Genomic DNA, 21,864 nt, shown 5'->3' on the forward strand with positions numbered 1-21,864 from the left:
AACACTTCTGTTTTTCAAATAATATTTGACAAATTATGTACTGTAAAAATGGCTAAAACCCATATTATTACAATCCGCTAGATGATTATATTTTATTTCACATTCATTTTAATAAATATAATTATATTTTTTATAAGAAATACTGGTTATGCTAACACAAATTAAGCCGGTTTTGATGAGGCCCAAGATCTTTCTGACTCCCCCATAGACAGCCATTTAACATGCTGGAAAGTTAAGTATAAAGTAGGGATGCACCGAAATGAAAATTCTTGGCCAAAACCGAAAACCGAAAAAGAGCAAACCAAGGCCAAATACCGAAATAAATTATGCGAATTATTAGTACCATGGAATTTATAGCTATGACCTTGTACTAACTTTACTAAAATCAAGGCATTGCAATTGCATAAATTAATATTAAAGTTTCAAAGAATAAATCAATTACAAATTATGCAAATATTTATTTAGCACATTGCAACAATGCACAGTATAAAATAAAATTCAAACTTAAATGTTTAACTTGACCCTACTCATTAAATAATAATGTACAGCACTTCTGGGGACTTCAGACAGATAACCATCTAGCGGTTGAGCTTGTCATCTGCATGACATTTTAGAAAGATTTGAGCTAGTGTATTTAAATAGGGCCAGTGCATTTTTATCAAAAAATGTATATCTAGAAGAAATATGGCTACAATCTTATAGTCCCATATATAGAAGCCTAAGAACAGAATAGACTACCTATTATTTGAGGCATTTTCTTGCAGGATTTCACTGAACATATCAGACAACGAGGATGCATGCCCCTCATCTGGTGCAGAGAGACGAGTCTTTTTTTCTCTGCTATGATCTCCTTTTGCGCTTCTCTGTCTGCACGCGGGTTCTCCGCATACATCGCGGCCTGGATCGCGATGACCTACCCTTGAAAATTTGCGCCGCATTAACCAATCAGGACCTCCCATGATGCGAATTTCACGTGCGAATGATGCGAGTAAACACAGTGTACAAGCGTCCATTTAAAGCGTTTGGTGTGAACACTCTATAAGAGTATACACGAGATTTACTGAAATACGTCCACACCGCAGACTTGTCGCTTCAGACAAGCACGTGCAGGTCGCGGTCTCTGTTTGCGTCATCACATCATTTCGGCCGTATTGTTTCGGTGATAAAAGTATTTCGGGCCAAAACCGAAAATGCCCTTTTGGGCCTTCGGTGCATCCCTAGTATAAAGACATTGTTAAAATAGACCATGTGACTTCGGTGGTTCAACTTTCATTTTATGAAGCAATGAGAATATTCTTTTGTGCGAAACAAAACAAAATTTACTTTACGCCGCAATTTTCTGACTCATGTTCAGTCTATAATGTGCATCCCCTGATGCATGTGCACCTGATGCGAGATCACCTGACGCATGTGCATGGTCTTAAGGTTGAGGAACAATTTAATTTAGTAATGCATGACAGGATTTTCTTTCATTGGTACTATTGCTTTAAGAAAACCAATCTTTTTCAACAGCAAATCAGGGTAAAATCGTATGTTCAGAAATGTGCGTTCATGCGTGTGTAAATGAAAAAAATCCACAGAGAATTATGGTACAACAGAATATGAACTGTTCACAAAGTTTCATACATGACATGAGACCTCAGATCACAGAAGACAAATAGCATGGCATTTCTCAGTAATCTTCTTGATTTAAGGTAAAGTTCATATATTTTACACAAACGCTCGGGGCAAGTTTGTCTTAGTTTGATTGTTTTTCTCTTAGCTCATTCCAGCTTCTCTGTCTCAAACTGGCTTTTCATAAATACTGAGGTTTTGTCTTTTGCAAATGTCTCAATCCACCGAGCTCTAAATAATAGATGTTTTGAGACAGGAATCAGGCGTCCAACACTCCTCCACTCCAAAGTATCTGGACCATTGAAGATGCATTCTTTCTTAACTTCATTAATCCAATAATCCCTGATGTTTTACCTCTAAACCCCCAAGCAATGAGCTCAACTTAAACCTCTCAGCTGTCAGCCAATCACTGTCATCAATAAGTACTCACACTTTATCAAAAGATACTTTGAAGCTATGCATTAGACTCTTTCATTTTATTTCTCTGCACCGCAAGAATCCAATTGGTGTTACCAAAACAGGTTCTGAATGACTTAAATTAAATCTACTGAAAATATCATTCATTTTGTGCATGTATGCAGTGATATGCCAAGTTGGACTGCGTTTGGCCTGTTGCTGTCTTTGTCAGTGGAGATTTGGTAATAATTATATTTTCAACCTCAGAGATGGGTGTGCGTTTGATTTAGAGGTCAGAAGCTTTTGAGCTTTCTGTGTGAAAGGTTAAGCAAGGCCACAGCAGTGTCAGTATCATCTTCAAAGCGAAGCTTTTCTGCACGGATAACAGAGGTAATTGAGCGCACTGGTAATATTTTTGACCCCACCGTCAGCATCAGGGTTTCCACATCCTGACAGTGTTTTGATTGATGGCCGTGATTTCCATCTCTAAAGAAAACCTTTGACAGAAATGTTTTATTGCTGTTGGTTTTTGTACAGTTATCAGATGTAGATCGCTGCAAACCAACTGCAATGCCAAAATCTTTGCTGCTGCTATGTGTTATGGAGGGTTCAAAGCCAGTTTGCTATTTGTTAAAAACCTACTAAGATTTTCTAACCACAAAACTACTGTCACATGACAAAAACTGAACTGTTTTTTCATACATTGCACAGAAGAATAGAGCTGAAAAGCTTTCAGATAATTACAACTAGAGAATATTGTTTAACACTTTGTGACTGACAAATAACTGTCAGTGGCATCATATGATTATTTATTGTATTAGTTTATTCAAGCCACATTAGTATATCTGCACTGCCAACTGAAGGTTACCAAAGAAATGCAACAGCATATAGGAGCAAAGAAAGAGATTACTGATTTCTTACTGATTATTGTTTCACATTCTGAACAAAAGTACAACCTTACAAAAAAAACCATTTCAATAATGTTAAACAAAGCGACTTAAAGCCTCTGGCCTTGGACACAGATCATTTTCAAACTATAGCAGACCACAGACTACATTATGTAATCCTCTGAATGCTCACACAAGACTCTTCAGCCAGACTGCGAGACCACTCACCTGCTGATTTTAACCATTTCACAGTAGCTGTTCAAGTCAAGCCACAAACATATCATCCAGGTGGATGCTGCACATTAGTAAAGTTGAGGAGATTCCCCCTTCAAAGTAAAGTGCTTTGAGTGCCCAGAAAATGTATAAATGTAACAAATTATTATTATATGAGATCTCACAGAAACTCACATGATCATACATTACTTTAGAAGAAAAATAAATATGGAGCATGATCGATATTATCATGTTGGCAACAGATAATGGGAGAGCTGTCGCTCTGGTCCTATTAGATCTTCGCTCGGCATTTAATATTGTCGATCACTCTATTCTAATCTCTAGACTGAAGAATTTAGGCATTCAAGGTACTGTTTTTAATTGGTTTCAGTCTTATTCGAACAATAGGATATTTTCAGTCAGAAAACACTGTTCCTCGGCAGAACATCTTTCCTGTGGTGTTCCGCAGGGATCTATTTTAGTACCAACATTGTTTCCCCTATACTTGCTACCATTGGGGTCCATGAGTATAAAACCGAAGTAATATTGTCATTTCAAACAACACTGGTACTATAATTGATAGGGTGCCTTCAGACAGTACAAAAAGCTGCAGCCCGATTGCTGACTGGAAGACAAAAATGTTATCATTTATCTCCCATTTTCTCTCCACTGGTTACCAGTTAAACAGAGAATTGAGTTGAAAATGTTTGTTTTTGAAGCATTGCATGTACTATCACCACCATATCTCTCTGACATGTTACATTGGCACAATCCCTCTAGGTGTCTTAGATCAGGCAGTCTTGGGAGACCGAGCTTTTGCGATCATAGGCCCTAAACTCTGGAATAATCTTCCAACATCAATCCGGATGGCGTCATCACTTCTCATTTTTTTAAAACAAAACTGAAAACATCTGAAACTTGTTCATTTTATTTCTATATGATTGATTGTCGTTTGAGAATGTGTAACCTGCAATTTTATGTACACTGTACTTTGCAATTTGGTCAACCCTGCAGTGTTTTTAAATGTGTTCTATAAATAAATAATGAATGACTAAATATAGGCACATTATAAGACATTATTATGAGACCAATCCATTTTTAGAAAACAAACAAGTTGGTTTCAACGTCTTCAGTGTTTTAAAACTTTCACTTCACCAGCTCTAATTTCTCATTTTGTTCTGCAGTGGAGCAAGTCCCCACAGAGGCCTATCACGTCCCTCTCTCACAGGCTGAGGTCCTGCAGGAAGGAAGTGATGTCACAATGATCGCCTGGGGCACACAGGTATGTAGTGATTCAAAGAGCAACAGTGTTATCTAAAAACTATTCTCCAGCAAATTTGTAGGAATTATCATGAGCTTTTATTACAATAATAATGAAAGTGGATGTGTCATGCTATGTGATGCATTTTGAAAATCTTTACACTGTTGAACGTGCTGGCTTCTCATGCTTGACATGGTCAACTTGTTAAAAAACTAATTGGACGTATGACATAGTATTTCTGTGCGTGATTTCTTTTCCAGAAATAATTGTACAGCTGTATCTATCTTTTATAAATGTGATCAAACTATACGCTCTTCGAAGATACAACGTATGCAATACTACTGTAGAGGTACTCAAGATTAATATGAGATTGGCAGAAACTGCCTGTGATACCTGATCTTTAATATATTCTCCACAAACCCTTTGTCAGGGAAACAAGAAGACAGCCCAAATTGTGATACATGTTGTTGATTATGATCAATTTTATTTATCTGGATCAAATGCATGACTTTACATGAATTTCCTAAGTTTGCGTTCATGTTTCCAAATCTGCTAAGTTTGTATCTGTATCTGGAAAGACGAGGCCGCAGCCTGGCACAAACATTGGGGTCTGGCCTTATCCCAGACAGTTTCTGCATATCTCATGTTAATCTTGAGTACTTACAGAATAGTATTGCCCCCTTCCAATATCAGTAGAGTCTTTAGTTTGATCACATTTATAAACGACAGATACAGATGTGTCTTGGGGGAATGAAGCATGTAAGCACCCATTGCCAACAAAACACAGACATCAGTTTCACTTAACATGTGCGATACATGTCCAGCATCTTTTAGCGCTGGGCCCGAAAATCTGTTTAAACGATCTCCAAATCAAGCTTCATATCCACCGTTTATATAACATTCATCACCCAAATGCAGTGAACAAACAAACACAGCTGAACTTTGCAAACGTAGTGCTGTCTCACTCTCTCTCGCTCTCTACTGCACACAAGTGAAAGTGACTTGTGCACACGCTTCTTCTCCCGCTCTCCTTGGTTGATGCATGGGCGCGTGCTTTTGGACTAAGAAAGGTTATTACAAACGAATTTTCATGTTGGTAAATAACTTTCCGAAACCTGTACGAGCACTGGGGGAGTGTATCGAGCACAGAAATACTACGTCATACGTCCAACTCGTTTTTGACAAGTTGACCATGTCAAGCATGAGAAGACAACACGTTTAACATTGTAAATCAGTCAGAATGAGTGAAATATGCTGCGCGGCAGTTTTAAGAGATCCCAAAAGGGCTAAACCCTGGTTGATGTGGCACGGACTGTACCAACAGAACCCGAACAAAAAGAAGAGTAAGAAAAGCGCGAGCAGAAGAAACCTTGCTCTCCTTTAAACTAAAGATGTCACATCCTGCAGACGTAACTGACCCAATCAGGAGATGGCACCTTTGCCGGGAGCTAGGTGTCTTTGTCTTCCAACATGGTGTTTTGCATGTGGAAGTTGATTGGATGTTCCCCAAACAGGGGTGCATATCATCTTTGTTAAATGAGCAACTCCACATCCAATAATACTAGTAGTTATAGATACATTAATTCAAACTACTTTGTATTCATGTTAAAGACAGACATAATGCAACAAGAACATCAATACATATACGAAAATTTTATATAAATGTACTGTATGTAGGCGTACTGTCTGCCCCAAAGTGAATAAAGAGAGTGCATCTTCCTTTGGGCTGTAAAAGAGTCTTGTCTTGATGGCTTTGTATGGGTTGACATGGTCACCAGAGGGCTGGTTCTGCACCTTGGTGTTAAGTTGGAAGTATCGTCCGTCCGCATGATGCAATTTTCGTCATCAGAAGGGTGATGCCCCTCCCGCATGCAGCCCATTTTCTTAGACTGCGCAGATGTGCCACGTACAACAGGGCATGCGTGAAAAAAGTGCACTAGTCCACTAGAGGTCAATACACACACTGAAAGTTGTCGAAGAAGAATGAAACAAAACCAACACGCTGAAATCAAGAAGAGTTAGCTTAGAAGCATATCCTTCTCCATACTGTTTGGTTGTTGATATTATTGTCTTGCTGTCTGCTCGGATTGTTTGCAATGGGGAAAACACTTCCTCTGTAAATGATGTGACTCAGTGCTGCTATCTGATGGCTGGTAGAGCATACATACTCATTTGTATTGCGCATGTGTCAAACATAATCCGAATTGAGTATGTGCAGGTAGCTGTGCGGACGCGTTTATGTGCGAGACGGACGCGGAAAGTCAAGTATGCCAGCCCCTTTAGTCGCATAATTGCGGGTAGACCCCCTGGCGACTAGCTTACTGGTTGGGTGAGGGTGGTGTTGTTTTATTTAAGAAATATAACTAGTTATTTCATGTCTTCTCTGTCTCGGGTACTACTGGTAGGGATGTGTTTTGGCTGGAGGGCTCCTATTGGCTGATTAACTTGCCCTTACCTGAACCTCTGGTGAGAACCTGTGTTCACCATAGGATTAGGATTTGAAAAGCTCTCCGGGTGTTCAGACACTTCATAGTCTCATCCTGCTGAACTGCTGATTTGTGGGATAACAAGAAGTAAAGAGGAGTTAAAGATCCAGGGGTTCATTAAAGGAACAAATGTGAAGGTGAAAAAAGGACACAATATATGTTTCTGCCCACAGCCCAATGCTTGATATTAATTTGTGAAACATGATTTGTAATACAAACTAGGACCAGGATATATATATATATATATATAGAATATTTGTGATTTATGAATGTTTTTGTTCCAATATAAAGCTAACAAATGTTGTGCATATTAGAACGATTTCAGCACTTTTTGTTTATACATAACACACATTGGTTTGGGTCACCCTTGCTTAAAAGGGTTCACAGATGATCTGGTATTTTGCATTGTCATTTTGAAAAAAGTGTTTGTATTGGAGCACATAAATCGATTTTCTTTTCTTATAAACAGGAGGTTAATATATGCAGGGTTATTGCTAAATGTCTTGATTTGCTCTCTGGTGACTTGCAGGTGCATGTGATGATGGAAGTGGCCTCCATGGCACAAGAGAAGTTGGGTGTCTCCTGTGAAGTCATTGACCTGCAGACTATTTTACCTTGGGATATAGACACAGTTTGCAAGGTAGGATATGTCCACGTACACACAATTGGGTTATTAATTCTTAACCCGATATCTCACCCAAATATTTACATTCTATTTGTTGTTTGTAATATTAAATGCTTATCCTAAAACTTTCTATTAACATGGTCATCAGAAAACATTTTGTCATACATTTTATGTATGTGTATACTGTATTTATTTATGTATGTATAGGAAAAAATTAGCTAAAATCTGTTCGCTTTTTCTGTTACCTTCACCAACTGGTTCTAGGTTATATTAAGTGGCCGGATGAAGTAATTTTCACTTAATTTCACATATAATTTTGTTAAGGATCATGATGGTATTGGGTTATCTGCAGGTAAAGGCTGTATCCAGCTTTGCCAGTACAAGCAGTAACTGTTGTCACCAAGTAGCAGTTTAATAGAGTCTCATTCAATCTGTGGATGCAGTATTGTTTTGGCAGTGTGACCGGGAATGAGACAAAGATGTGTTTGTTTGAAAGGAGCTTTTTAAACATGGTGATCTCCAGTTGTGTCGCCTTACTGTACTAACCTGCCTCCATGAAACATGATAGTGTGTTTACAATACACAGGGCTGCTGGGAAGTCACATCATTATAATCCCTCACTGCTCGTTTGTGCCTTTTTCAGTAGTTTTTACCTTTTTGTAGCCTGTACTTTATTTCCTTCATTTAGTCGTCAATAGGATATACAGTAATTACCTAAATCTGTTTTCTGTTACCTTCTACCAACTGGATCAAGGTTATATTTAATGTCTGCATGAAGTTACTTTCACAAAAAGATGTGCTAGAGTAACTACAAGAGTAGATCATCACATGAACTATGGATATACTGGATTTAGATTTTAGATGTAACTTTGCTAGATAAATAATGTGATATTAAGACAACATGTTAAATAATTGCCTCTTCTTGGATGTTTAAGTGGCGATTCACATTTTGCGTCTAAAACCTAGTGGAAAAGACGCATTTGTACTGTTGCAACTTAAATGAAAATAATTATCTTTTTCATGTAGCTTTACAAAGAATACTGCTTTACAAGCCCAAGTGACCGTGAGTTAAAGGGAGCGGTAGTGAAAAACACACAAGGCAGATTAAAGTAGTTTCTCAAGGCTCAACCATGTGAGCATGAGGATTTAAAATCAACTCGGAACCTGACCGGAAGCCAGTGCAGAGACTTTAGAATCTGTGTGATATGTTCATTTCTCCTCATTCCAGTCAGGATCCTAGAAGATGAATTTGCACACATTGCAATTTGTTAAGTGTGGTTTTAGGAACCCCAGCAAGAAGTGCATTGCAATAGTCAATACGGGAGAAAACCAAAGTATTAATAAGTAGGAAAGGGATAACACAGAGCGGAGTCTAGCAATATTTCTGAGATGAAAGTAGGAGTTCTTTACAGTGTACTGAACACGAGAGATAAATGACAAACTTAAATCAGATATAACTCCTAGGTTTTTTTATTTGTTTTGTGGTTCCAAAACACAGCCATCGACGTTTAAACATCGTGAACCAGCTTTACGAAGCTGATCGGGGGTGTCAATAAGCAAAACCTCAGTCTTATCAATATTAAGACACAAATATGAACTTAAACATATTCATTATGAATATGAACACTTATAAATGAAACAATAATGGTCAGGTGACTTTCACCTTTTAACTTTTTTATTTTTAAAAAGTATTGAATTATTTTTCTTGAAGGGCCCCGGTAACTCCCAGACTCCAGTTAGTAGACCCATGCACTAAAATGTCCAGAGGCCAAGTTTGTAGCTCACAGGGAAAACAACTATTGTTTATTCGTCACCCAAAAAAATGCAGTTGTGTCCTATTCATTTGAAAAAAAGGACAGAACATTTTAGTGGCAGATGTTCATCTCATTGAATGAGGAAACAAACATGGAAACGAACGCGTGTAAAATGCATGAGATTATTTCCAAACAGACTCTGGACCAGTGTTTGAATGTAAAGAGCAGTAAGTGCTGAAGTGTGTGTGTAAGCTAAACCTGAATTTATTACCTTGTTGTATTGATAGACAGCTGTGGGAATAAATTAAGAGACCAGTCCAAATTTTAATTTCAGAGCATCATATATTGTGGCCATTCCGGTGCAGTTTCTGTTGAATTTCATCAAAATCAAACCTCAGGAGTCACAAAGTCTTTCAACAAGACAAGTCACTTGAAATAAATTAACTTAAAATTAACTTTATCTGAATACATGTTGAAATATTACTGTAGTATTGCTTAAAGGTGAATGTGAGCTTTACTTTGCAGTATTCAAGGTCTGAAAAAATACACAGCAGCTTCTTTTCTGTCATATTGACCGGTTTCTCCAGTTTATTTTTCTGCAAAATAAATGAAAATAGAAACAATATTTGTATTCGAAATTTTGGAGAAATTGCCGTTGTTAGCCATTTACAGAATGAAACAAAAATAATATTTTTACTTAAACACATACCTATAAATAGTAAATTCAGAAAATAATTTTGAAATAGCCGTGTATATGTTTACAATGTGTCTGAGAATATTTATTAGGCTGAGAAGTGTTAAAATGGTCTGTGCATAGATACCAGTCAACACCACTAGATGTCCTTATGAGAGTTTGATTTTTAAGATCACAACTCTACACACGTTATAGAAGTCTCTGGAAAATGTCACAGGCCTTTGGTTTTGGTATTCATTGTGACTGTGGTATAATTCAGTAATGAAAATCATCTTGTGTAGAGACTTACAGTCATAAAATATGCTTCATTTTCATTAAGAATAACATGTAAGAGTTTCTTTCGCATTATTTTTGACGTGAAATATAACCACAGACAATTGATATTGACAGTTCTGTTTAGAGCTTTCAGGCATTATACATTTTAGTGCATTTTAGGTTGATCTTAACACCCATGTGTAAGTAAGATTGGGTTAAGTTTGTTTTTCTGTCAATATATGCTGCGTATTTTGATTCCACTTCAGAAGATATGTGAACTTGATCTTGAAGTGCTATGTCAAAGAGAGTCTGTTAATCCGGTCACAATCTGAAGATATTTAAAATATGCAATTGTTCATTTTTTCCGTTGTGTAAAGGTTGGTCCCAATTTCCATTCTGCCTTACGAGCCTGCTTGTGTTTTTTTTTTTCTCAGCTAAAGTTTGAAGATCTGCTGACTGTTTGATGTTTTTCCACTCATGGCTTGTGCGAGTCGAGAATGCAGTCATGGCCTTTACTACATGCTATTTGAATTTTTACTAGATAGCGCACATATGTACTGCCTCTAAATAAGGTCTAGTAGAGTTGTGTCGACTTTTTTAACTTTCTCATATAGCTCCCACATTTAAAGTTCCCGATTTCAGTGATTTTTCTTTTTAAATTATCATAATATTTTCAGGGTTTTTTCGACTCCAGTCTTAGGGTCCCCCCTTTATATATAAAACACTTGATGCAACTCATCAGATTGTCAGTATGTTAATTAGGAAGAATTATAAAACATGCTGTTCTGGGGGTATTTTTATCCAAAAAGAACCGTTCAGTGTTGTTTGAATGTTTTCTGGTATTTTAATCTAAAATCTTTTTTAGTCTTTAGAGCATCATATGTGACGTCTTTTAATAACCTGTGACATCGCTGCATTCTGCTGTAGTGCATTCATGCTTCTGGGATGAAACTTGTCTTGTGACTCAACTGCAACAGCTCACACCATTACATTTATTCATATGGCAGACGCTTTTATCCAAAGCGACGTACAAGTAGGAGAGCATATAAACATTTTGTTAGCGCGCTAAACAGTACCGTTAGTTAACAATAATGAGAACATAGATGAGTACAAGAAGCATTTGGGGTTAAAGGCTCAGCACTGTATGCCATAAAAAAACCTAAAAACCACAAATTGCAGATTCTGTCCATTATAACTCATGCATATTCATTTCTGTGCACTGCATCATGAAAACAACACATGTCTGGAACATGTTGTTTTCGGTTTTCTGTTACTTTATAAAATGGAATTGGCTTAAATTGCTGTGAAACTGAAAGCTGTGTCTGGAACTGTATTCAGTTAATGTAATAGATGTTCATTTAAAGGATAAACAAAATGGCCAGTTTGCCCTGCCAGACCAGCAGCCTAGATGAGACAATGTGGAAAGTTACTTGGGTCTTAGGCATCTACTCTCGAGTGTCTGAAATGTCTTTGGTCCAGCACCTGGATTCGTTTGGAGAACCAGAATCAAGCGTTCTAACCGTCATGTTTGCGCCCGTGCTGAAAGGGACGATTGCAAAGTGTCTGTCAAAGAGAAAATGGCGTTGATATTTATTATTCAGGTCACCCGTGTGATGGAAACGGCTATGTTATGAGAGACAGTTGCTAGTCTCCATTTCGAATTTCCACTTCTAAAGCTCTCTGCCCTTCTAAGTGAGTAAGGCACTTGGGTGCAATTGATATTCGTCTGAAGTTTCAGTCGCAGAAGCTCTAGTTTACAGATGATATTTAATAATTATTTAACACACCGATCAATTCGCTTCATAATACGTTAATATGTCTTCAGGAGCCGCAGGGATTACTTTTGTATTACTTGTATCTGCTTTTTGACCTTTCTTTTTTATAAAAGCTCTATAACTCGCATCAGGTCCTTCACTTTATTTTCTCAATTCTGCATGTTTTAAAACCAAAACCCCAGACGTGCAAACGCTTTGGTTCCGATGTACACGCATCCAATTTGTATTAGGAAAGGTACATCTCTCATAAAACTTAAACCAAGAAGATCATTGTAGATGTTTAATTATGACTTGGAGCACTGGGTACTGTGAGACGAGGACAAAGTATTTATTTTTTATGAAAATCTCAAATTCGAACAAAATGATTTTTTTTCCTGTAGCTTAAAATTGTTGTCATGTGATTAGCTGCTTCTCCATTGGTTTTGCAAATGACAATACAACACCCTTCCATCCACACTGAGACGGCAGTTTTGTCAACAGTAAACTTAACTATTTAAATTTGCTCTCCAAAGTGCATAGATTAGAAAATGCTTTTTTCGTGTTGTGGTGTGGACGATGAAAACAGTGTTTTTTAAACCATGTCATATTTTTCTTAATGTGATGCAGTTGTTTTGTCTTCTCTCCAGTTTGATGGTTAATGTCAGTTAGTGTTTTTACAGCTGGAGCAACACTTTAGACTAGCATGTTATTGCTCCGAGGACACATCGATAGCAACGGACATGAGAAGAGGTTAATAAGCATTCTCGTTTGTATGCATTTCAACCGGGGTTTGCATTTTCTGTGGTGTAATCTCATGTTCACGTTTGTTTATTCTAAGGTTGATGTTTTCATCAGCTGTAATTAAGTGTGCCGTTGATTCAGCTGCATGCAACGTAAGAAGGACGCGCTTTATCGCTCATAATGGCTTAAGAATAAGTTTATCAGTAGCAGTTATCTAATTATTTAAATTATGATATTTTGCTCTGGTGGGGTCTTATCTATCGGATTGCCATGTATCCATTGTAAATTAACATTAAACAAGTGCATGTATTAGAGTCAAGCCGGTCGGCATGGTAGCCAAGGCACACATAGTCATTAGCCATTAGTGTTATGCAGGTGGCATGGTAGCCCAGGCACACCTAGATAGCAATACGTGTGGTTCATATAGCTCTTCGGAGCAGCAGCGGTACATGTCTTTAGCGACAGATCTGCTTTTTGGGGGTGTTTTGTTTCAATCTGCCTGATATATGCATGTCCACTGATGCAGCAGTTTATATCTTACTCTCAGCGGTATCCATGTATTGTCCATTCTGTGTCTCCTGCTTTGTTTTGGCGGTTATTCATATATTTGCAGCAGCAGTATGCCTTAAATGTTCACTGTAGTATGTTGTGGATATATTGGCAGAAGCAACAGCACATCAGATCTATTCCTCCCAGACCAAACACATTAAAGGCTTGTCCACACCAGGACTGGCAGTCTTTTTCGACGTTCATACCAAAGCGATTTTCACTGGTAATGAGCCACGTGAACAAAAGCTGGAATCAAATTGGTCGGCCAGTTTTTAACAAAGGCATTTAAAAAAAAAAAGCTTTTATGGCTGCCATTTTGCATGTCGGTGTGCACACTCACATTGGCGTCCTTTGTTTAGTCACGAGGCGTTAAATGTCAGTGATAAGCGTGATAAGCGTCCCGGTGGTGATAAGCCTTAATATTGTCGCACGCCACACCATCTGAGTTTTGTAGGTTAAGTTGACTGAGGATTCCAAATTGTCCCCCCCAACGTGTGTATGGATCGACTTGCGGATAGAACATACTTGTGAATAAATTGACTAGTTCTTGCCATGAATTTTACCTGAGATGCTGGAATGGCATTAAGAATGAATAAAACAAACAAACTCGCAAAGTGTATTTTATGCTTTGCTCAGGTTGACGATGACCAACTTTATTTCTGGAGTCGGCCATTGGGCGTGAATCTATATGTATATATTAAAATTGGTAATCATGCCATTTTCTTGGTGCTTTGGTACACTTATCTGTGTCCAGTATGGTCTCTCAAGACATTACTTAGTCAAGTCTTTTTTAAAGGATAGCTGTTTGAGGACAGCCCTGTGGTCAGTAAACCTTGGAAACACTGACTCCTTATTACAATGGAAGTCTTGTTTCCATATGGGTTTAGGCTATTTTGATTTGCTCCACATTCGGCACCCTACCCACTCTTCCAAAGCAAACTCCTGTGCCTTGTCTGGTTAGCATAATCAGGATGTGTCCTGAGCCACTGGATCACTGTTCGTGCATATTTACCTAGTGTTCATGTCAACATTGTGCATTTTAAAATGTGCTGTACTTTTGTGTGTTTCATAGCATAGCCTGATGAGTTGCCTGCTGCATAAAGGCTACAGTGTAGGTCCGACTATAATTTGCCTTTTAAAAGGAGGTTAGACTTCCTACTGATCTCAGCAGAGATTCTGAGGCCACGTAAACGGTATAGATTTAAGGCCGTGAGTTAAAACCTCGGTAGGAGAACAGTAATTTTCAAGACCAGTAGATGAGCACAGTGAAGATGAATCTTTTCAGTATTGTTTGGAATGCGATGTGCTTATGTTAAGACACCATGCCATGAATTACAGTTGTGGTTTGATTTATTGTGCAGCGTAAGAACAATATTTCTCTCTCTAAAACAAATTTAGAATTCTTTTATCTTAAGGGAAAGGACCATAATGTCGGCCTAAAACTTAAAAGACAATTAAGAGACAATTTCGAGACCGCAGAAAAAAATTTGACCATTCCAAATGTACATTTCAAATCAGCATTTCTATATGTGTTGTGGTCATTCCAGTCCAGTGTTTGTTAAATTTCAATAAAATGAACCCTTACTGTGTGTTCACACCGAGCGCGAATGAGGCGTCAAGCGCGAGTGATTTACATGTTAAGTCAATGCAAGACGCGATAGATGCACTTTCGGCTCGAATTGCGCGAGTTGAGAAATCTGAACTTTGGCGAAAATTCGCGCCGCGTCAACCAATCAGGAGCCTGCTCTAGTAGTGAGGTGATTAAACGACGTAGCGAGCTGAGGCAGAAATTCAAAATGGAGGAGAAAATAATTATCGCCGTTTGTGGATACCCGGAGCTGTATGATTCTGGTTCCTATTTTTACAGAAACAGGAATAAAAAGGATCTTGCTTGGAAGAAAGTGAGTGAGGAGGTTGGAGAATCTGGTAAATTGTAAAAACACTCTTAACTCAATTTGAGCTATATATAAACGGGAGCCGCTTGCCAGAAGCCCCTCCCATGACGCGAACTTCACGCGCGAATGAAGCGAACTTCACGCGCGAATGAAGCGAATTTGACGCGCGAATGAAGCAAGTAAACACAAAATGCTCAAGCGCCCAACTACTTGCGAATAGCGCGTTTTTGACGCCTCATTCGCGATCTATGTGAACACACAGTTAGTAGTGACATGAAGTCATCCAACAGGAATGTGAAAGACTGAATTACAATACACATGAAAACTGTGATTAAAAAAACAAAGGTTATCACATATTTTTTTACTTTTCCTAAATACATGTACAAATATTAGTGTTGTATTGCTATAAAATTAATATAAACTTCAACTGAGTATTTGAGGTCTTAAGAATACAGGGCATCTTTTCTGTTGTCTTGACCTGTTTCTCCAGTTTTCATTTTCTGCAAATAAATGCAAATCGAAACAACAATATATTTATTTTAAAGTTGGTAAAATATTGTTAGTAGTTCACAGCATGAAACAAAAATTATAATTTTACGCAAATATCTACTTATCAATAGTAAACTTTAAATTCAGAAAAACAGTATCTAAGATGGTCTCTTCATTTTTAGCGTGGCTTTATCTTTCAGAAATCTATAGGTTTACTACTTCGAAGTCATTGACAACATTTTTGGTTCAACTAGGGGAGATCAGTTCTTGCCTTTCACTTCAACACCTAAAAAAATTGGAAATCAGCTAGCATTCACTGCTGAAACAACCTGCTGGTAATCTTTCCTTAGAAGCCGTTCTTTGAGTATGTTTTATACAGATCTTGTAATTACAAATGTGCCGCTTTGAAAGGGTATTTTTACCCAGTGTAGGCTACTTCACAAGATAATGCTACTCATCTAAGGTCATACATCATCTATCCTTCGGCTGACCTGATGCCTGTGGAGCCAGAGAGACACCTGATGAAAACACACACAGCTAAATAGAGGACAGTCTTAATAGGATTGTTTGCTCTGTAAAGCGAGAAAGCAGGAGCCCGCAATGGAATTCTGGACCTTATTCCATGTGGATATGCTGTTGGCTAAACCTGTCGAACCCCATTATGAAAACACACGTCATTACATGTCTCATTTCACCGCTTCACCAGCTTGACTATGTTTGTGGAATGACTCCGACGCTCCAAAAATAATGAATCCGCTCAGGATTCAAGACAGATGCGGCATGTTATAACACCTGAATTTAGATGAGGAATTGCATGCTCGTGTGCTGGACGTGCTTTGGGGATTGCTGGAAGAGCGTTGAAGCCACAAGCCAAACGGTCTTATGTCTGCACGAAAGAAACACCTCCATATCTGTCTGTTTGCCGCCACTCCCTAATGCACTCCTTATTAAAATACTGTATGATTCAGACCTGTGTGTTTGTTTCAAAGCCTGAAGAGTTAAGATAAAACCATAATAAATACTCATCTGTGCTGTTCGTAAGCATCTAGCACAGATGATATCTTATTTATTGCATATGTTTTATTCAATTGAAACAACAATTCATCCCAAAGCTATGCTCTCGGAGTTTGAAGGATGGAAATGTGGTCCACATGACACCTGGACTTAATATAATGTCTTTTAATGTGATATGACAGCCTACAGTGGCCAAAAACAGACAAAATAGTGTGCTGAAACATTTGCCTTTCAGTAGTTGTCAGATGCCATTTACACAATTGCATAATTGGTTTTCAGAGGTGAACGAAGTATTGGTGTATTGGTGAATGAAGGTTTAGTTGCCTAGTCAGTTGTGGCCTAGTGGTTAGAGCGTTGCCAGTGCCAGCAGGTTATGACTGAAGTGCCCTTGAGCAAGACACCTTACCCCTGATTGCTCTGCAGTAATGTGTCACTGTAAAAAAAATAACTACTTGTAAGTCGCTTTGGATAAAAGCGTCTGCTAAATGAATAAATGTAAATGTAAAAATGTAAATTATGTTTGGAGTTCACCACCCTCGTTCCCCATTTATTTTCTTAGTATACAAATGAGCCAAACAATCTCTTCTCGGAGGTAAAAAGGTTTGGAATAACTTTGTAGTGTAAATGATGACAGAACATATTACTTATGAAGTATCAAAACCGTAGTTTTATTGGGAGAAATAACATTTTGTTATTTGTCAAGGAAGATTCATATGAGAAGCCCACAGTGTTTTCGTATTATATCTGATTTAGCCAGTCAGGGTGGAAAACCCTAAGACTCAAACTGCCAAGGATGCCTTGTTATGTAATCAGCAAGTGCCCAAATAAATTTAATTTAATGGTACACATTTTTGTCTGCTTTCAGCCACAATGTCTATTTGAGTTCTGCTAGTGAGGTAATGATGGAAAAGTAAACAGATTAATAGGTCTCTGATCAGATGAGCCACTGGAACAGCTTTTTGAGGACTCTGCTAAAACTATCCATTATAAGTCAATTACATAGTGCTCTTGTGCTAGATTTGTTTTTAATACTGAACAGACCTTTAATGTTTTCAGTTTTGTTCGGACCAGGAACTTTAAGTTGTGATGCAGACTTTGCATAGTGAGTCGTGTTCCGTTGCAAGACCTCTGCCAGCACGTCTTCTGTCCGCGATGTGCAGAAAATAATGTTTAGTGAACTGAAAAAGTCCTCCAGTCCAAAACAGCTGCAAGAACCACTTGTTTTGGACTTCAGCCATGCTGTGGCCTCACACTTACATGATGAACGCATTACCACATGAACAATGATGTTTGCACATAAACCACCCCATTCAGTCTTCAGAAACTTATTGAAATATGGAGGAAATTGGATAGATGTTGTTCTTAAAAGTATAAAATCAAAGTCAAACATCTGTCACAATAGAATGCAATACTGCAAAATTAGATAACAAGTAATACGGGACCTTAAAAAAAACGTTCTGCTGAAATAAAATTACAGGGTGACTTAAGCCTTTGTAAATATGGTGGGGGTGTGATTTTTATATCCGAACACAGACAAATTATATATACACTGTGAGAGTTAATTTGACCATTTTTAACACTGGTGATTTTGCTGTGAATGAACGTGATGTTGATGTTTGGGTCATACACTTGCTCTAAACCCAAGCACATTGTGCAATGCTGCTCGCATGCAGGGTAGACCGTCGGAGCTTTTCAGACGGGATACATTGCCTTCCGAAGGGGACACCATACCGTCATGTGTTGTACGTGCTCTTAACGGTAATCTTCATTGTTCGTTCACACATCGCTTCATATTGGAATTTGCATGTAATGTTACTACTTCTATTACTGGAAAATTGGAAGTATCGATTTACCGTAAAGGTCCTGTTCTCACATGTTCTGTTAACTGCAATTTTCTTGCAATTTACCAGTGTGAAAGGGGCTATTGAGTGCCTCCTCTCAAAAAATCAGGCAATAGCATTTATTTTACCTTGCAGCCAGGAATTTGTTGAAAGTTTTAAAAGCTTATATTTTCTTAAAGCGGAGGAAACGCGCACAGTTTCTGCCAATCTCCTATTAATCTTGAGTACCTATAGAGTTGTACTGCATACTTCGTATCTTGGAAGAGTATTTAGTTTGATCAAATTGATAAAAGACAGATACAGCTGTACGATTATTTCCGACAACAGACGAGCCCCTGAAAAGGAATCATAAATTGCAAATAACATATTCCTCTCCCTTTTTAAAAAGTAAACATAAATGAAAGCAGCCATAGGAACAGCTTAGAGTATAACAAAGCTTTCCTGTTTGAATAATTATGAAAGCAACAGAATAAAACAAATACGTACAGACTGCTAACCTTCGTGGGGGTTCAAACCCCATTTAAATGCAGGAGTGAATGCCCTGATAATGTAGTTCCATGTGTCCGCGTTTGTGATGATTGACACACTAGTAACCATTGCAACATTCTGGCATCCCGCAGCTGTAAGAAAATAAACCATTTGGTATCTGTTATTTTTCAGAGATTCGCTTTGTCCATCAATTAAAGTAGAGTATAAGACAAATGCGTTGTGTTTTGTTGGAGAGCGCTCTTTTGCAGTGTTGCCATGTTTATTTTTTTAAGCACTTTTATGTTTGTTGTTTGGTCTTAGATTATAAAGCTCGACACTTTAGATGTGAAAAATGGTCAGTTGCGGATATAAGAGAATCGGTCGTATAAAAATTTTATTATTTGTATTTATAATGTTTATTTTGGCCTTGTCTTTGTTTGCTGTTTTTTTCTGGCAACACTGTCAATTTAGCGAAGGTCTTCTGATAGCGGCTAACGATAGCCCTGTGTCAAATCTGCCCAATCAAAGACGTCTTTCACTGCTTTCACTGAAGCACATTGATGCTCTTTCTCTCGCTCTTGCTGGTTGACGCGTGGGCATGCTTTTTCAGGAGATCGGCCCAAGAAGGGCCTAAGAAAAGTTGTTACGTAACGGAATTGCAGGTTTTAAAGGCACTAAACAATTCAGCATAACATAACAAAACAAAAGCAATGAACTAATACAGTCTCTCACAACAGAATGCTGACAGACCCAGATTTCCTTGAAGTTATACAGAATACACAGACCGTGCAGTTCAATGCACAGACTTTCTACATGGTTCACCAAAGACACACAAAACTGATGTTAATCTCTCACATGTGCACTGTTATATCTTATGGGCCTTAAAAGTGTCGGGGTTCTAAAATCTGGAAGCAGCTACAGAGATGATGGCAGAGTAAATAATGGCCAGTGGCTTGGGTCCTGCATATTTATTCCTGACTCTAGCATATACCGTATAATTATGTTATTAGCGAGCATTACTTTGATTTGGATTTGGTTTGCACATATTGTCAGGAGATTGTGCGGCCATTGTTTCTGTTCTTCATTTGTGGAAAAGCATCAGAAAAATGTATCTTGACTGATCAGAATCCAGCTCTTTATGCTTCCTGTTCACACTGGACAGCAGCCTAACTCAAGGCCTGGACCGACTGAGATCTCATGTGGCTCACAGACCATGAAGCCTATTTTACTTTCTAAAATGTTCTGTAGTGCTCAGTGAAAGTGATGCCGAGGATGGTTGAACAGACACTGTTGCACACACAAATGATGCTGCTACATAGTGATGTATTCTGCTTGACAGCAGTGATATTGATTCCTGTAGAGCTGTATGTCGTAATCTGGAAGAATTTAACACTAGTCAACAACTTCTTAGAATTGCTATTTACACTTGCCTGGCAGAAACACAAACCAAGCATCAGATTTATGACCTTGTGACTTGTTCTGTGACCTTGATCTGTTTATTGCTAACTGCAACACAATCGTTACACATCTTGAGATGATACTTTGAGACTAGTTAATCTAAGTGATGTGCACAGGTCAAATAAAAAACACAAAACCATCTACCAAAGAACTCCTCTGTGGCGATGTGTGTGATCTAACATGGTCAAAAATTGGATGTGTTTTGCACTTTTTGCGAAAGGTGCCATTATGGTGGATTCACATGGTACGCGGCAGTCGCAATTTTTCTAGTTCATTTTCATTGGGAAACATTCGGTATGCAGCAAACGCGTTTCGTTGGTGGAGCAGAGGCGGTGCAAAGAGAGTGCTAGTGCATCCAAAATCCCGCACGGCTCTTTGCTGCATTCGCAGCTTAAGATAAAAATATTTTAGATTTTTGTGAACGGCAGCCCCATCAGTTTTTTTTTTAAATACAGTAATGTTTTAGTGATATAGTTAAGAACATTTGGATAATTTTAGAACAATGCTAAAGGTTTTTAATATCTTTAAAAACAATCCTAAACCTTTGAACAGCAGTGTTGACTGAATATTTAGGTCACTGTTATGCTTTAAAGCTTATACTTCACTAGTCAGTTTATATACACTTTCTTTTTCCTTTAAGTAAAGTAAAGTAAAGCCCTGATATGTCATAATTTTCTGGCATGCAAACAACAGAAGATTTGATGCAGTAGTTATGTACCCTGTCTAACTGTATTTCCCATTACCATCCTCCATTATTTACGACTGCTTTCTCTCTCTTTGTGCTCCTCTTTTTTCTACACTCAGTTTGCAACCCTCATCAGATCTGCTTTTTCGTTCATTCCTGCAGAGTTTGCATTCTTTAGCTCTGCACTCGTGAGATTTCTAGAATTCCTCTTTGTGTCTGTGTCACTGCTTGGATGAGAGCAGACAAATTCCACATAACTCCATGCTAATAAAAAGCAAGGAAAAAGTGACGAGTGGCTTTTTTTATTCACTGGAAGCTGTTATTTCGTATCACTTTTCTTGTGCCTCTGGCCGACGGCTTACCCATTTACTACATAGTGGATGTAGTGAGGTCACTGTTTCTAGCAGTCCTGATCATAAAGTGGACCACACTGCTGTGTTTTTATGACTCTGCCGCACACTTTAGAGTCTCTTTAAACGTGGTCAGGAACGTCAGTCAAGCAGAGCAATGTTTTGAAAGCTAGAAGCTTTAATTAAATTTTTTTAGGTGAACTGTCCCTTTAAAGCTCCATTCCTTTTGGCCACTGAAACCTTAAATTGCAGATTGCTTTCTGTACTTATCCCTACATAGGTTAATGTCTGATGCTTTTTATGATGACATTTTCAACAAAAAAGCTAACTGAAATTTATGCTTGACTTTGTGAATCGAGGGACTTCGAACATGCTCAATAACAGAATTGTGTTTATTTTTTCACCCAAAAATAGTTACGAACTGCTGCTTTAAAG

At 38.1% G+C, this 21,864-nt stretch overlaps 1 protein-coding gene across 1 annotated transcript in view; it reads left to right on the top strand.

Moving 5' to 3' along the window:
• Positions 1 to 21,864, top strand: part of bckdhb (branched chain keto acid dehydrogenase E1 subunit beta) — a 50,305-nt gene that overhangs the window by 12,787 nt on the left and 15,654 nt on the right. The window contains exons 7-8 of the mRNA XM_079468752.1: positions 4,295 to 4,392; positions 7,387 to 7,497. Of these exons, the coding sequence (XP_079324878.1) occupies positions 4,295 to 4,392; positions 7,387 to 7,497 (209 nt within the window). The remainder of the gene's footprint in view (positions 1 to 4,294; positions 4,393 to 7,386; positions 7,498 to 21,864) is intronic.

This window comes from Barbatula barbatula (assembly GCF_947034865.1).
Source record: "Barbatula barbatula genome assembly, chromosome: 12".
Lineage (NCBI taxonomy): Eukaryota > Metazoa > Chordata > Actinopteri > Cypriniformes > Nemacheilidae > Barbatula > Barbatula barbatula.